Source organism: Ascaphus truei, chromosome 11 (assembly GCF_040206685.1).
Source record: "Ascaphus truei isolate aAscTru1 chromosome 11, aAscTru1.hap1, whole genome shotgun sequence".
Classification (NCBI taxonomy): domain Eukaryota; kingdom Metazoa; phylum Chordata; class Amphibia; order Anura; family Ascaphidae; genus Ascaphus; species Ascaphus truei.
Window position 1 is genome coordinate 32,611,185 of NC_134493.1, and position 16,876 is coordinate 32,628,060.

The 16,876-nt window shown below is 50.2% G+C and overlaps 1 protein-coding gene across 2 annotated transcripts in view; it reads right to left on the reverse strand.

The window, feature by feature from the left end:
• BAIAP3 (BAI1 associated protein 3) overlaps positions 1-16,876 on the reverse strand; it is a 248,888-nt gene that overhangs the window by 33,412 nt on the left and 198,600 nt on the right. For both annotated transcript variants that reach the window (XM_075565524.1, XM_075565523.1), the window contains exons 30-32: positions 16,449-16,532; positions 16,207-16,327; positions 2,369-2,492 (exon numbers count right to left, since the gene is read on the reverse strand). In XM_075565524.1, coding sequence (XP_075421639.1) covers positions 2,369-2,492; positions 16,207-16,327; positions 16,449-16,532 — 329 coding nt within the window. The remainder of the gene's footprint in view (positions 1-2,368; positions 2,493-16,206; positions 16,328-16,448; positions 16,533-16,876) is intronic.

The following is a 16,876-nucleotide window of genomic DNA, read 5'->3' on the forward strand; positions in this document are numbered from 1 at the left end:
AACCACTAAAACCCCTAAATGTAACCCCTTACCCTAAAACGCCCTAATGTTAATCCCTAATACTAACGCCACACCATACCCTAAGAACCTTTACCCCCCTACCATAAAAACCCTTACCCTAAGCCCTTACCACTAAAACCCCCATAAAATTAACCCCCTACCTTAACCATTAAAACCCCTAACGTTAACCCTCTAAAACTTACCTTCCCGTCAGAGGCCGGTGGCAGAGCGGCTGCAATGGAGGGTTCTCCTGCGGCTAAACGCCAGCAGGGAGTTGGCCGCGGCGGGACGGCTGTAACCAAATGTCCCATTCCCATTGAGAACGTAAAGTAAAGTATAGATACTTGGGAAACAGAAGCATTTTTGGAGTCTGAATCCAGCACAATGAGCCCGGTGTTTCTCTAGCTCACTGTAACCCGGCACTTTGAGAAAACATCAAGAAACTGCAACCATGGCCACCAAGCTACCAAAAAAAATCAATGATGTCACGTCCGAATGATGTCTCGGCTTCCTATTGGCTGCGAAAGTGACCCTTGACCCCAGAGCTATTGTGTTTCCACCCGGGACACAGATCCTGGATGTCGGGGGGTACGCGGATTAGCAGCGGGGAAGTACAAGGGTAGTAAAATAAAATGAAATTAATTAAAAGCAACAATCACCGCGGATTACTGCTTTAAATGCTCCTAAGGGACTGGAGTCACTTTTAAGGACAAAGTAGATTAGTAATTAGATAACCAATCTTTATGTAACAAGTTTCGGAAATGCTCCCGTGGACGGGATTTATTAGAGACATACATCTCTTAATGTCTCGGGAGATGCGGGATTCTGGCATCAGCAGGCAGTATGGGGAGCGCAAGACAGTGTCCGTTGAAGCACATATGATCAGATCAAAACATTGCAACAGAATGACGGCCAGAAAATGATTGATCTTCCATAAGAAGTGCCAGGTATGAGATGTAATAATCTTACGCGGTGAAGAAAATTGTATCATAAGGTCTGGAACCTAATAAACCATTGATGGCCTATACACTGTGTTAATAGTGTCCGATGCACAGATCCTACAAGAAGCAAGAAGAAAAAAATGACCGTAGCAGTGAACATATAACAAGATGGCAATGGCGGAGCATGTAAAAACCAGCGGTATACTTATAAGCATGCTGTGCCCCAGGACCAGGCCGCATCCTGTGGTAGATTGATTAATCAGGATAAAGGTCACACAGTGCGGTTCTTCCCTTTGCGAGATAGGGACGTGGCGTATTAATGGGGGTTTGGAAGGAATGCACACATTTGCATTTTGCCGCTGATGCAATTCATGGCGAGTACTGTGTACAGTATGTGAACAATAGGCGCGTCTTCTTGGTGCGCACAAATGCATGGAGATTATCAGCTGCAAACATCAGAGGCATCTTTAAAGCAGCGATCCCACCACATTCACACCATATTTGACAGCGCTGGAACCGGGTGTTCTCCAGAGTTGAACCAGGCTATTTTGGGTTCTGGGTATCACCTGGTTCCCCAGACACTTACCAGTGTTACATCCTGGCTATTTAAACGGCCCTCTGATAGGAAAGTACACCTGATGACATGGCAGCTTCCTATTGGCCCACTGGAACTGTGCATTGTGGTGGCTATTTTGAACATCTTATATATCATTTTAACAACAGCTTTAACATCTGTAATTACACCGGTAGGGTTCTCGGGACCAGGGAGTCCTGGAGCTAAAAATAACTCCATCTCAGGAGAACCCCCCCGATTTCATCGCTGAAAAATAATTGGGGGGGGTGGGGGGGAGAGTGAGGTAAGTGACGAGGAGAGGTCTAAACTAAGCTGGCAGATGCTTGCTTTTTTTAATTTTATTTCAACTTTCTGTTTATTGATTTTCAAATAGATATCACACCAATAACATTGCGTTACACTGTCCTGTTGGACAGACTCTACATCGGACATACCACATGTAACAGACACGGGGAAGGGGAGACAACAAGACATAGACAGGTAGGGGGAGAGGGAAAGGAGGGGAGGGGAGATATGTTACCTTAATATCAAGTTTATCATTGACCAATAGCAGAGAAATATTTGTGTATTTAGCATTAAAGCAGATGGTTGCTTTAATGCTAAATACACAAATATTTCTCTACCATTGATCAACGATAAACTTGATATTAAGATAACATAACTAATTAAATATCTTTGGTCCTAGATATTGAATACACTTCGAGCAATAAAAACCCTCTGTTTTACAAGGTTGACAAATGATTTATATGTGCAGCCGTATGTTCAGGTGCACACACTAGGAAATGGTTGATGCCAGCCAGGAAGGCTCGTGTTTGCCTTCGGGGCAGGTGTGCACATTTCTCGGGGTACTTACAAAAAGAACAGCTCGTCGTACACGGGGTGCAGAGTCTTGGCTTTCACTTGTGTCCGCTGACCTTTTACGAGTGGGAATACGTGCTGCGGACAAAGCTCGATGATAACGAAGGGATCACTGAGACCTAAAAGATTTTAAAATGTGTAAATAGAGTTGGGCAATATACCGATATAATAGTAATACTGTGATAATACAAAAATGACGATAAGTCTATATAGGACATTTTTATTATAATGTTATTAATATCAGTCCGCCTTGAATGTCATTGACATTTTCGGGACAGCTGGTGACATGCAGTTTAAAGGAGAAATCTCTAATAGCACCAAAATTAACCATAATTCTAGTGACATGTTTAAGGGGTCCCATCTGGGGATTGATATTTTTCTTTGCCCAAATCTGGTACCATATACTTTTGGGTAATATACAGGGTGTCCATAAATTATTCACCCCATTATAAGCCTTAATACATTCATTATTATAGGAGCTATCTTAGTAATAATAATATTAATAGCATGTTCTTGTATAGCGCTGCTAGTTTTACGTAGCACTTTACAGAGACATTTTGCAGGCACAGGGCCCTGGCCCATGGAGCTTACCAGCTATGTTTTTGGTGCCTGAGACACAGGGAGATAAAGTGACTTGCCCAAGGTCACCCATATCTTAAAATGGTTTGCTGTAATTAATGACACCGGATTGAAGAGACATTAGCTACCATCATGCAAGACATGCTTCTTAATGTTTGGAACTAAATCATCTATCGCCTTGATGTTCTGCGTGCTACTAATGGGGATCACGTGGAAGTTTACTGAATTCTGGTTTACTGAAGTGTTGACTGGACTGTGGTAGTCTACTTAATTAAAGCAAACATTTCTTGAGTTGTGTTATTAATTGCCGAAAGCTGTTTTAAGATTAAAATAAGGAATTTATTAGGGCTTATAATAGGGTGAATAATTTATGGACACATGTATTTGTGTGTGTGTGTATATATATATATATATATATATATATATATATATACACACATACACAGTGTTCGACAATCCTATACATTTACACGCCCGGGGCGTGTGGATTTAACCTCCGGGCGAGTAAATATTGGCCCAAGCAGCACACGTGTTTGTTTTTTTAAATTTCCCTGTTCGCGCTGCCTGAAACAAAAAAAAAAAACTCCCCCTACCTGATTGCTGATTGGCGCGCGCTCCCAGGCTTTGTGGGCGCGCGGCCAGGCTCTATATGAGCCCGCCCCCAACGAACGGCCATTTTTTCTGGCCGGAGATCTGTTGGAGAGTACGAGAGTAAGTACTCTCCAATCCTCCATCCTGCGGCCCCTCTGCTCCTTCCCTGCCTCCTGCAGTTCCCCCTTACTCCCCCCCCCCGATACCCGCGCGTGGCTGGATATGGTAGCGTAGGTGTTCCCCCTTCTCTCCCCGGCCCCCGCTTACCCTGGCTTCCCGCGCGGGGCAGTGTCCTCCCCCTTCTCCCCCCCCGGCTTCCCGCGCCACTTCCCGCTTCCCCCGATCCCAGGGTGATGGTAGTGGGGGTGTTCCCCGCTTACCCCGGCTTCCCGCGCGGGGCGGAGGTGTCCCCCTCACTTCTCCCCCCCCCCCGGCTTCCCGCTTCCCCCGATCCCCGGGTGATGGTAGTGGGGGTGTTCCCCGCTTACCCCGGCTTCCCGCGCGGGGCGGTGTGTCCCCCCTTCTCCCCCCCCGGCTTCCCGCGGCACTTCCCGCTTCCCCCGATCCCCGGGTGATGGTAGTGTGGGTGTTCCCCGCTTACCCCGGCTTCCCGCGCGGGGCGGAGGTGTCCCCCTCCCTTCTCCCCCCCCCCCCCGGCGTCCCGCTTCCCCCGATCCCCGGGTGATGGTAGTGGGGGTGTTCCCCGCTTACCCCGGCTTCCCGCGATACCCTTGGGGGGCGGGTGATGGTAGTGGGGGTGTTCCCCGCTTACCCCGGCTTCCCGAGATACCCTTGGGGGGCGGGTGATGGTAGTGGGGGTGTTCCCCGCGATACCCTTGGGGGGCGGGTAGTGGAGGTGTTCCCCGCTTACCCCGGCTTCCCGCGCCACTTCCCGCTTCCCCCGATCCCTGCGCGGGGCTGGAGATGGTAGCGGGGGTGTTCCCCCCTTACCTACTTGGTCTCCGCTTCCCCACGGCCCCGTGGCTGTCCGCGCAGGGCGGGAGATGGTCGCGGGGGGGGCGAGCGGGGCAGTGGTGGTGGTGCTCGGTCGCGCGGCTTTTCCTCTTCTTCCCCCTGTCGTGTGTGTGTGTATGGGAGAGTGTGTGTGTGCATGCATGGGAGTGTGTGTGCATGCATGGGAGAGTGTGTGTGTGTGTGTGTGTGTGTGTGTATGCATGCATGGGAGTGTGTGTGTGTGTGTGTATGCATGGGAGAGTGTGTGTGTGTGTGTGTGCGTGCGTGCATGCATGCATGCATGGGAGTGTGTGTGTGTGTGTGTGTGTGTGTGTGTGTGTGTGTGTGTGTGTGCATGTGTGTGTGTGTGTGCATGCATGGGTGTGTGTGTGTGCGCGCATGCATGTGTGTGTGTGTGTGTGTGTGTGTGTGTGTGTGTGTGTGTGTGTGTGTGTGTGTGTGTGTGTGTGCATGGGAGAGTGTGTATGTGTGCATGCATGGCAGAGTGTGTGTGTGCATGCATGGGAGAGAGAGTGTGTGTGTGCATGCATGGGAGAGAGAGTGTGTGTGTGCATGCATGGGAGAGAGAGTGTGTGTGCGTGTGCGTGTGCGTGTGTGTGTGTGTGTGTGTGTGTATGCATGGGAGAGTGTGTGTGTGCATGCATGGGAGAGTGTGTGTGTGTGCATGCATGGGAGAGAGAGTGTGTGTGTGTGCATGCATGGGAGATTGTGTGTGTGCATGGGTGTGCGTGGGAATGTGTGTGGGTAGGATACCAGAAGTGTCACATCACCCCACCCCCCAATCACCCCGCCACCCCACCCAATCACCCCCCACCCCACCCAATCACCCCGCCACCCCACCCAATTGTAGAGGGAGAAAGGGGGTGGCCCGGGATTAAAGGGGTTACACCCATTTGGCCATTCCCTGACCTCCCCCGGGAGTCAAAGGGTTAACTGGGCTAAGACCCAGAACGTGATTTAACCCCTGTAATGACATGTACATGTGTATTCCCCTGTTTTTTCCTGTTTTATTGTAACGTCTGGTCTGCAGCCCACACACACTGGGATCCATCCGGGAGCACAAGGGTTAATAGATGGATAGTGATTATAGCCCTTTGTGTAATTTTCCCGCCTTTTCAGGCACCATTTTGCAGGTTCCCATAGGCCGCCATTAGGGCTCAATGCTTCTTAATGGTGAATCTTGCTAGGGAGTCCGGTTCCTGAGAAGACCAGCAGATGGCGTCCGAGAGGGAGAGCGGCGGTTTCCCATTGAAAGTCAATGGGCTCATTGACTTTAATGGAGAAACCCTCGAGAGAGCTTTCCAGGAACAAGTTGGCTGCCGTCCAAACCGCTTAACCGCAAAACGGATACATTTTCAATAGGAGAGCTTTGATCACTTACAAGTCAAGTTCAACGACAAGTGGCGTGGGAATAAACAGTTCTAGGGCCCCTAGGAATAAAAGTCTTTCTGTCCCTAGTTCCTAGACCTCCCCCCACTCGACCACAACCGGGTACCCGTATCCTGGACCCCCGATAAGGGTCGAACCGAGGAGAGCGGGCCGCGCCATAGGTTCCAATGGCGGCGGCAGAAACAGCTCAGGAAAACGGCTAAGTGTCAAATGCAGAAATTTGGTATTCCATAGCTCCGGTTCCGGAGTGTCCAGAGTCAGGGTTTGGGGTGTCTGTAGCCACTGCTCCGGCATCACTGCAGAACCATCCTTGACCCTCTGGGACCAACCCGACGGAGTATGGACCCCCTTGAAAGTTCGGGATTTTTCCCATAGACTTCAATGGCGGCCAAACCCCATTGACCGGCTACGGCGGAAAACCCCCATTGACTTCAATGGCGGCATCGCCCCGTTGAAAGTCTATGGCGGGGATTCCCATAGCCGCCTATGGCGGCGGTTTGCCATTGAGAGTCTATGGCGGCGGAACCCGTTGCTTTCAATGGGGATTTAGTGAAAAACCGTGATTTGATTTACAGCGGAGTTTTGTGTATTAAAATATAAAACGGTTTTAAGTGTATTTGTGTATCTCCGGTTTCCCAGGTCGTAGCAGGTCGCAAATTGGACCATAGGGTGTCCCAGTTCCGACATTGAGAACTGGGAAGTTTGGACCTGCTGGACCCAAAGGAACCGGATATTTTAATATGTTCATGTTTTATCCAACATACTGTATTCCAAGATATGGGTAAAACTCAGAGGAAATTCCTTTGCATACCAGAGTAGCATATGGCCAGAAAGGCGACCCCATGTCTAGGACCTGAGTATGTTTCAAAGGATTTTGTCACCTCCACTGTTTGCATGAGGGTGGAGACTCCTCAAACCAGGGCAGTCTTCAAGTGTTCCATTTCACATCTCACAACAAAGGATTTCCTGCCAGGTACTCCATTTGGTAGACTAGCTGGCATTCCGGATATAGAGGAGGGGTTATAGAAATGGGACCCCAGAGGTCTACTGCGCATATCCCAACTGGCCAGGGGGCATGGGTCAAAAAGTGTTCCCACGTTAACCACTGGCTGGAGTTAATTGAAAACCAATCCACGGTACTCAAGGTTAAGGATAGGGCACAAAAGGTTTATAAACTGATGTTCACCCTGTATCCTGTCTTCAATTTATCATCTGATGGATACTATCTTGATTGCTGAGAGAAACGCTATGCACTGTCTTCCTGCCAGAGGTCTTTTCATGTCTTTGGTGTCTTGATGATGATGAAGAGTGCTGTATGAACTGCCAGTCCAGATATGACTGCATCATCATTTCCATTTTAAGTAAGTGTCTATATTTTGCTGTTATTTGTACATTATTGTGTGTTCACCTTTATCAAGGAATAAATTATATTTTATCATATCTAAGTCTCGTCCCAGTTCAGACCAAGGTATATATATATTTATATATATTTTGTGTACATTACAGCCTGCCATAAAGTCACCGTGACACCAATCACCCCGCCACCCCACCCAATCACCCCGCCACCCCACCCAATCACCCCGCCACCCCACCCAGTCACCCCGTCACCCCAACCAGTCACCCCTCCCAGTCACCCCACCCAGTCACCCCGTCACCCCACCCAGTCACCCCGTCACCCCAGTCAGTCACCCCATCACCCCAGTCAGTCACCCCGTCACCCCAGTCAGTCACCCCGTCACCCCAGTCAGTCACCCCGTCACCCCAGTCAGTCACCCCGTCACCCCAGTCAGTCACCCCGTCACCCCAGTCAGTCACCCCACCCCATCACCCCACCCAGTCACCCCGTCACCCCACCCAGTCACCCCACCCAGTCACCCCGTCACCCCACCCAGTCACCCCGTCACCCCACCCCAGTCACCCCAGTCAGTCACTCCGTCACCCCAGTCAGTCACCCCGTCACCCCAGTCAGTCACCCCCCCAGTCAGTCACCCCCCCCCCGTCAGTAACCCCCCCTAGTCAGTCACCCCCCCAGTCAGTCACCCCCCCCATCAGTCAGTCACCCCCGCCGTCAGTCAGTCACCCCCGCCGTCAGTCAGTCACCCAGTCACCCACGCCGTCAGTCAGTCACCCAGTCACCCCCGACCCAGTCAGTCACCCAGCCAGTCAGTCACCCCTGCCCCAGTCCGTCACCCAGCCAGTCAGTCACCCCCGCCCCAGTCAGTCACCCCAGCCCCAGTCAGTCACCCCCGCCCCAGTCAGTCACCCCCGCTCCAGTCAGTCACCCAGCCAGTCAGTCACCCACCCTCTCTCTCTGTGTATCACCCACCCTCTGTGTGTGTCACCCACCGTTTCTCCCCTCTGTGTCTCCCCCCTCTGTGTCTCTCCACTCTCTCTCCCCCCCACACTCTCTCTCTCCCCCCACACTCTCTCTCTCTCCCCCCACTCTCTCTCTCTCTCCCCCCACTCTCTCTCTCTCTCCCCCCACTCTCTCTCTCTCCCCCCCACACTCTCTCTCTCTCCCCCCCACACTCTCTCTCTCTCCCCCCCCCACACTCTCTCTCTCTCTCCCCCCACACTCTCTCTCTCTCCCCCCCACTCTCTCTCTCTCTCTCTCACCCACACTCTCTCTCTCCCCCACTCTCTCTCTCTCTCTCACCCACACTCTCTCTCTCCCCCACACTCTCTCTCTCCCCCACACTCTCTCTCTCTCCCCCACACTCTCTCTCTTTCCCCCACCCTCTCTCTCCCCCACACTCTCTCTCTGTCACCCACACTCTCTCACACTCTGGATCTCTTATTTACCCTATATATCTTAACTGCCCTATACTACACCGAAATAACCTATACTGCTTTCTTCCAGATCTGACTCAAGCTTCACACGGAAGACATCGGAATCCCCCCTAACCCAGAAGACAGGTAGGGAACACCTCCCCTCCAATGTATAACATTGCGGGAATGAGGGTACCTGGACATTGAGGGACTGCGGATCAGGTAGGATCCCAGGCGGGATTGCTGCTTTAGATATTGTGAAGCGGGGACATCCAGACACTGGTTAAGGGGTTCAGGAAACTCGTCATTCACACCTGGCTTTTATTTCTAGATCCAACATTTACACACACACACACACACGTAACAAGGACTAATTGTAGTATAATGTAATACAATAAATAAATTTATGTCAAAAACGAATGTTCTGACTAGGAATTTATTAAATGTATTTTATTTATATATTTTATTTTAAAGCGGGGTTGGGGGCGGGACTGGGGGCGGGACTAGGGGCGGAGTTGGGGGCGGGACTAGGTGGCGAGTAGATTTTTTGGTTGGGCGAGTAGATTTTTGGGTGATTTGTCGAACACTGCATATACATATACACATATACATATACACACACACATATATATATATATATGTGGACCAGCACAGTAACATTCCAATTGACACTGTTTATAGTATAGCTTTTGCTTGCTTCATTCATTGTAACATCGCCGGAAGAAGAGATCAATGTGTCTCGAAAGCTCGCACATTTAAAAGCATTTCTTAAGCCAGAGAACGGTATCATCTATTTATTTTTTGATTATTGAAGCTCGGCTAACACGGTACTGATACCTCTACATATATATATAATGTATATACAATCTGGGGAGAATCCCTCAGGGAGAAATGGTCATCGACTGGGAGTGGTGATTTTGGGACCCAGTCTCTTCTGCATTTCTCACATGCATTATTTACATTTGCTTATGGGACCAGGACACTTACACCTATATTTTGGCATACTGTGTGTCTGCTTTTTGCCAAGGGATACTCTGGATCCTCCAATCCCAACTAGGATTCCTATTGGCTGTGCAGCTGAGTATCCATTTCTATTTTTATTGGCATTATTATTCTCACTTGGGGCAGACTGTGACTTGTTTATATGGGAGATTGTATGTTCTAATTATTTTGGCTTAGTCTGACATGACGCAACTATCCTACTGTAGGTCTTAGGAGACATTCACTTATATGGTCTTTCACAGACAGAGATTAGGTGTATATTATCTTCAACCTACTACACATTTGTGTGTTTTATATAGGAGTGTCCTTCTGACATTGAGATATCTTTGGTCACCCCAGGTCTATGCAGAGCTATTATGACACAGACTGATCACTTATTATTGATTACCTACTGACCACATTGTTATAGAGAGTATTTACCTGTATAATCACCCATGACCGGCTGGTCACGCTTAAACAGGGTAGACAGATGCTACTTTCTCCAATAGATCTACACAGTGTCTTGTAATTGTAGCCCTGGTAAGAAATTGGGCTATATGTCTTTCCTCCTACTGGTGTAAGTCCTGCTAAGGGCAGGCTGCCAGTAGTTATCATGGGTTTCCCTCACCTCAAGCCCTGCCTTGAGTGGTGAAGGTAGGCCACCTGACTCTGTGTCTAAGGCAAGAGACACAGGGGATGGGTCTGCTGACATCATGAGGGGCAGGGCTGTCTAAAGTTAGTTTTGCCTGTTCCTGTCAGTGACAGTTAGTTGTGTTCTGTCCTGGGTTCAGAGAGGAGTGTGTTCCAGGAGTTATGTATGACATTTGGAGGAGCTCAGGCAGGCCCCGAGTAGAGCTTATAGAACTGTGGTGGACCAGTGCCCCTCACCCTGCATAGGGGGTGAGGGAAGAGTTGGCCCCACCCTGAGTGCCTGTGACTTGGGGTGGTGGCAGGGAACAACTGGAAGCCCCCAGACCATCCTGAAGGGGTACAGTTTGGAGAAAGGAGACCTGCTGTACCTTACTGCTGTTGCTGTGTGCTGACTTGAGTGAGACTGAAATCTCTCGCCCCATCGAGGGGTTCTCTGGAAGGATTTCACCCTACCCTGATAGGGCTTGCCAGAGATGGAGGCTCTGTATCACCACTGAGAAATGAAGGCAAGAACCCCCAAAACCTGTCCCTGTTGTCTCCCATACCATCGCGGGAGACTCAGGCCCTCCTGTTGCCAGCAGGTATGCACCACCTAGACACATGTAGCCAGACCACAGTACACCCCAGGGGTCCAATCTGCGACCGGGGGTTGGGGGGGGGGGAGGGGGATAGATGGGTTACATTTGGAGGCGAGCTGCTGAGATCTAGAAACAGGACAGGTTTACAGCGAAGCAGAGCTGGAAGTGTTAGGTACATCTTCCATGCAAGTGCTGTAGAAAGTAGGGCACAATTGCACATCAGGGGTAGTCAGGGGAGCTAGGATTCCCGCACAGTACACCCTGGGTGCCCTAAGAGGGTGTTGTAAGAAGGGTGTGTGGCTATAGCTGTTCTAGTCCCTTGAGGCAGATAGTGTGAGGCAACTGGGGGGGTTTAGCCTGTTAACTAGTCCAGGGACCATGGCCCAGGGTCTGCACTATGTGTGGCCAAAAGTAGGAGAACCCGTACTTAGTGAGATGCCCAGTACACTAGCCAGCACCCACACATAAAACACACCACAGAGTACTTGCAGGAACCGTCAGCGAGTGCGGTGCACAGAGAAGGAGTGCTGCCTAGCCTGGGGTATGCCATGCATCATATCAGTGGGTAAAAGCATTCAGAATAGCATCAGAGAGCATCAGAGAGTATCAGTGAGAACAGTCAGTGTCTAGGAACGAGTTACACACTAGACACTGAGCGTAGCGCTATTGTACATTTGGAGGGCTCACTAAAGATGGCAGCCACCAATACATGTGCTCTGCGGGGCATGAAGGAGTTAAAGATGGCAACAGCAGCGTCATTCACGGCCCAGCAGCTAGCAGCCGTTCCAAAATGGCGACTCCCGCCAAGCCTGGATCGTGCACGTGCCGCGTGCAAGCAAGCTGCAAGAGAAATGTGGCGAGAGATGTGCAGGGGTTTGGCGCCAAACCCAGATCCCCTGCAGAAGGAGCGGCGCGAAAGCCGAATGCCCACCCACCTGTGCAGTGACTGGCCGACAGAAGAAGCCACGTCACGCAGAGCGCGAGAGTGCCCCTCCTCTTGTTTCCACCAGAGGGAGGAGGCACTGCAAGAGCCAATCAGAATCAGCCTCCCCAGCAGAAGGAGGGACAGGAAGTGAGAGCGAGGAACTTCACTTTTGCCTGACCATTGAAGAGCAAGGAGCTAAAGAACTGAACTGTTCAACCCCCGCGAAAAAGATGCCTGAATTAAATATGACAACCTTTCAGTTTCCAGGAGGCTTCCTGGTTGTGGAGGTTGACGGCCGAGAGTACCTCCGGTGCCTGTGCGTACACTGCAGGACACCCGGACCGGCCCCAAGCACGACAGCACGATGCCCTCAATGTGGCACGTTCTACCTATGGCCTGTCGAGCCATGGCCTATGATCAAGACCCCGCGGGATGCTTCTCCAGGAACTCTAACGGAGGTGGCGGAGAAGGCTGCCCTGGTTCCCTGTATCACCACTGAGGTGGGAACCGAGGCCCAGCCAACCAAAGAACCAAGAGATGTCCCGGCGGAGAAGAGCGCGACCACAGTGGAGGTACCGGAGCGGGCCCGTTTCGTACCAATACCCATTGGCGGTGCGGCAAAAGACCCAGGTGACTCCCTAGCGGAGGAACCGGCAAAGTCGTCTTCGGAGGAAGGAGATGGCCTATCATCGGTGGCGATGCGCCTACTGGCGAACCACCCCAGCTGTAATAAAGATGGCGGCCCACTTACCAGAGAGAAGGAGCAGACGAGTCCGGACACCCACCGATGGCGAGCGCTGGTGCGGCCTGAGGCGCGTAGAAGTCCCACGGCCGTGGTGACTCCCAGTGCGGCAGAGACGGGATCCGAGACGGCTCCGGAGGAACCAAAGATCACCAGCCGGCAGCGGAGCGGTAAGGAGACACCCCCACCCCCTTACTCCCGCCAGGCGAAAACGGAACCTGCGGAACCTGCCCGTCCGAGGACCGGATGATCCACCACCGCCCCTTCCGGTCCTCGACGCACTTCCGGTGCGAGACCACGGAGCGGATGGAGATTCCGCGGCCACCAGCGATGACGTCACTTCCGGGTCCGGCTGGCAAAGAGGCCCGGGAGTGTTGTTCTCAGAGAGGAGAGTGGCCATGGCAGCCGCGCTTGCAGCACTAAAGGCCCAAGGCGTTAACCGAGGAGCACGAAGTGCGCCGGAGAGAGCAAGTCGAAAGATGCCCACTGGTCGCGGAATTGCCCGACTTATAGACACTATACCGGACATTGCCGATGTCCCAGTCCCTACCCCTAGCGCCATTGCCCCGGCCACTGCCCCTGCCCCGTCACGAGTAAAGACACCGGGCCCTAGCGGGGATAAGTTAACTAAGAATCCCAAGTACTCTACAGATTGGAGGGATTGGGAGCTCAGTGACGAAGGGTCTGATGGGGAGATACCTTATGATAGTGTTATTCATGTACCTAATCCTGTGCCTTTTTCTCCTGTACATAGAGGTAGGGCCCGAGGGTCCCATACTACTGCAGAAGCAGGGCCTGTGAGTAAGGTGGTACACAAGATGAACCCCACCATTTACACAGATGATACCAGAAGTAGACGCAGGGGCTCGCACTCTACTGAGGCGGCCACGTCAGGTGTGTCCTCACGAGTGGAATCAGATACAGGTACTAGTGAAGGGTCAGGGTATGAGCACCAAGATAAGTGGTGAGCACCTCTGTTCACTGGGTACCACAAAGGAATGGACCGTACGCGGTTCTTGCTCATAAAGAATAATATAGTTGACCATTGGTGGGCTATAGGTGCCTTTTCTCCCCAGGAGGTGGCCGATGAATTAGAGAAGAGATACATGGAGATTGAGCAGAAAATCGTGAGTCCAAAAGGCCCCGCCATTTTGTATGATGATGTTGCCCCAGAGGAGCCTGAGTTTTGGGTACTGCCAAGCAGGGCAGGTGACCGGAAACTAACCAAACTAAGCAGAGCAGACAGAGCCATAGTGGCCAGGTATAGACAGTCTCATGGCTATGAGTTTCCTTATGTGCCTGAGCCTATTATGTTAGAGATAGAGGAGCAGAGAGATACCTGGCTCCGGGAAGCAGTTATGGAGTACTTACGAACTAGGTTTGGTAGGGCGGGTTATCATAACGAAGAAAAGGTCTGTGACATTATACGGGCCTGGAGCATTGGGAGAAGCAACTACATGCATAGTGTAGTGTATCGGCCGGAGTATGGGTCGGTACAGCCGTACTATGTCAAAGTTACGGATCACAATGGGCGGGAAGTTAGGAAGACTGACCCGCGCCATTATTATTAGTAGGTTCTCCATGTTGGGAGTTACCGTGAATGTCTTTTGTTCGCCATCTGGGTGTAACTTTCTGAGGTATGAGCACTAATAATCAAATGTGTTTGTTTTCCAGATTGTTAACCTGCAGGATGGTGCTGCTAAAATTAGGTCCAAGTGGGGACCATTGGATTCCACCTGAGGGAGAGTGTAGCCCTGGTAAGAAATTGGGCTATATGTCTTTCCTCCTGGTGTAAGTCCTGCTAAGGGCAGGCTGCCAGTAGTTATCATGGGTTTCCCCCACCTCAAGCCCTGCCTTGAGTGGTGAAGGTAGGCACCTGACTCTGTGTCTAAGGCAAGAGACACAGGGGAGGGGTCTGCTGGCATCATGAGGGGCAGGGCTGTCTAAATTTAGTTGCCTGTTCCTGTCAGTGACAGTGAGTTGAGTTCTGTCATGGGTTCAGAGAGGAGTGTGTTCCAGGTGAGTTATGTATTACATTTGGAGGAGCTCAGGCAGGACCTAACTAGAGCTTATAGAGCTGTGGTGGACCAGTGCCCCTCACCCTGCATAGGGGGTGAGGGAAGAGTTGGCCCCACCCTGAGTGTCTGTGACTTGGGGTGGTGGCAGGGAACAACTGGAAGCCTCCAGACCATCCTGAAGGGGTACAGTCTGGAGAAAGGAGACCTGCTGTACCTTACTGCTGTTGCTGTGTGCTGACTTGAGTGAGACTGAAATCTCTCGCCCCATCGAGGGGTTCTCTGGAAGGATTTCACCCTACCCTGATAGGGCTTGCTAGAGATGGAGGCTCTGTATCACCACTGAGAAATGAAGGCAAGAACCCCCAAAACCTGTCCCTGCTGTCCCCCATACCATCGCGGGAGACTCAGGCCCTCCTGTTGCCAGCAGGTATGCACCACCCAGACATATGTAGCCAGACCACAGTACACCCCAGGGGTCCGATCTGCGACCGGGGGGGGGGGGGGGTAGATGGGTTACATAATCTTTCATTATATCAATAATCTTTCATTATATGTGTGTTATTTGTCCTTCAGTTCAGAGAGTAGTAACTGGGATCCCACATATGTGTTTTTATGCATGTTTCCTTATTTCCTTCTACGTTTAATTAATTCATTACTTTTTGGTACACTCACTGAAGTGAGACTTGGGAGGGGTTTGTTGCTCCCTTTTTGTGATGTCACCTCCCTTTATTTTTATTGGCTCTCTGATAAAGACAGGGGGGAAGGTTTGACCCGTCCGGCCACTCCCCTCAGTTTCCCTTCCTTCCTTTGGTTAGTTATTTTAAGAGCCATGTGGCTAAGGCGAAGTGTCTTGGCAGAGTAAGGCAATTCTCAGTTACCATGGTGAGAGGTGCTGGCTCTCATGCAATAGGTGGGGGTGACCGTTATGGAGGCAATATATAGGCCCCCACTTTGGAACTCACTTTTCATGAGATAAATCAGTTCACTCCTACCCAAATTGTATTTGGTGTCAGTTTTATTATGTTAGTAAGATAATCGGGGGCAGTTGGATGTATGCAAGGGACCTTGCCAGGGATTGGTTAATTAACCACCATGGAATGGGTTGGTCCCTCATAGAGGTTTTTTTCGGGAGGGGATCTGGCAAAGGACACTTTGCTGAAATGTGGTGCTCAAGGTTAATCACCACTCCCCACCCAACGTCTTGATTGGATTGTTCAATTTGAATCTTCCCCTTGGCCTAGAGATTTGGTTAATTTTAGAGTGGCAAGGTCCAGAGAGTGTCTTTTCTATGGTTGTAATTTTTTATTTAAAAATAAACACTGTGGCCTTTTCCATCACCTCACATGTCCATGTTTTTATGTACGGGTGATTTTATGAATAGAGTTCTGTAGGGGTTTTGCTGTGAACAGTCATGTATCCTTATTGCCTCATTGTACTGAGTGTAGGACTGACCTGGTCCAGCACCCAGAGACCTTCCCCAGGCAAAACCTTTGTACAACATCTATGTGCGCCACTGATTGCTGTTTTAATGCAAAGTACCTTTCTCAGACAAAAAAAAAGGGTTGTGGATGTTAATTTTTCAAAACAAAGCGCGTCGTGTTCCGCTGCAGCAACACATTTATTTATGTTTCTTACCGTTTGTATCAAGCGCAATGAGATCGGCTGCGTGCAGGACTTCCACGTAAAGCTTCTGTTCGGAAGCTTCATAGTAACACTTCACACTTATCCTTCCATATTTACTATGTTCAGCTGATCTCTGAAAGAGAGGTATTGCTGTTCTTTTCACGGGAATACATTGCAGATTGCTTACACTCTGGGTTGGCAAACTCGGTGCTCTTCCACCTCAATGCCAAAGTCAGCTTGTAACCATATAATACCTGCTCTTTGATCTTGTCCATGTAGTATTTTTCGATGAGCTCCGTTGTTGAGCATTTATTCAACCGTAACTCTTCTTCCAAGAACTGCAACATAAATACAGATATACAAAGTGATAGTACGGTGCCAAAAGCCTGTGGATTGAAATTGCTACTCGCAAAGTGTATTATCCTGTAACAAGGGACATGCAAACTGCAGCCAATACTTTTCACCAATCCATTACAAAAACATATTAAAAACTCATGTTTTGCATCCAAAGAGCAACAAAGTGCTTAAAATGTTTACAGTGACGACTGGTTGCTTTCAAATATGAGAGCAACTCTTATTTATTTTAATCTTTTCATTGTCCGCAATAATCTTGAAAACATCTGAATATGTTGACGTGCTAAGGTGCAGTATAGTGTCCCAATTCTATCTCGAACCCCATGCC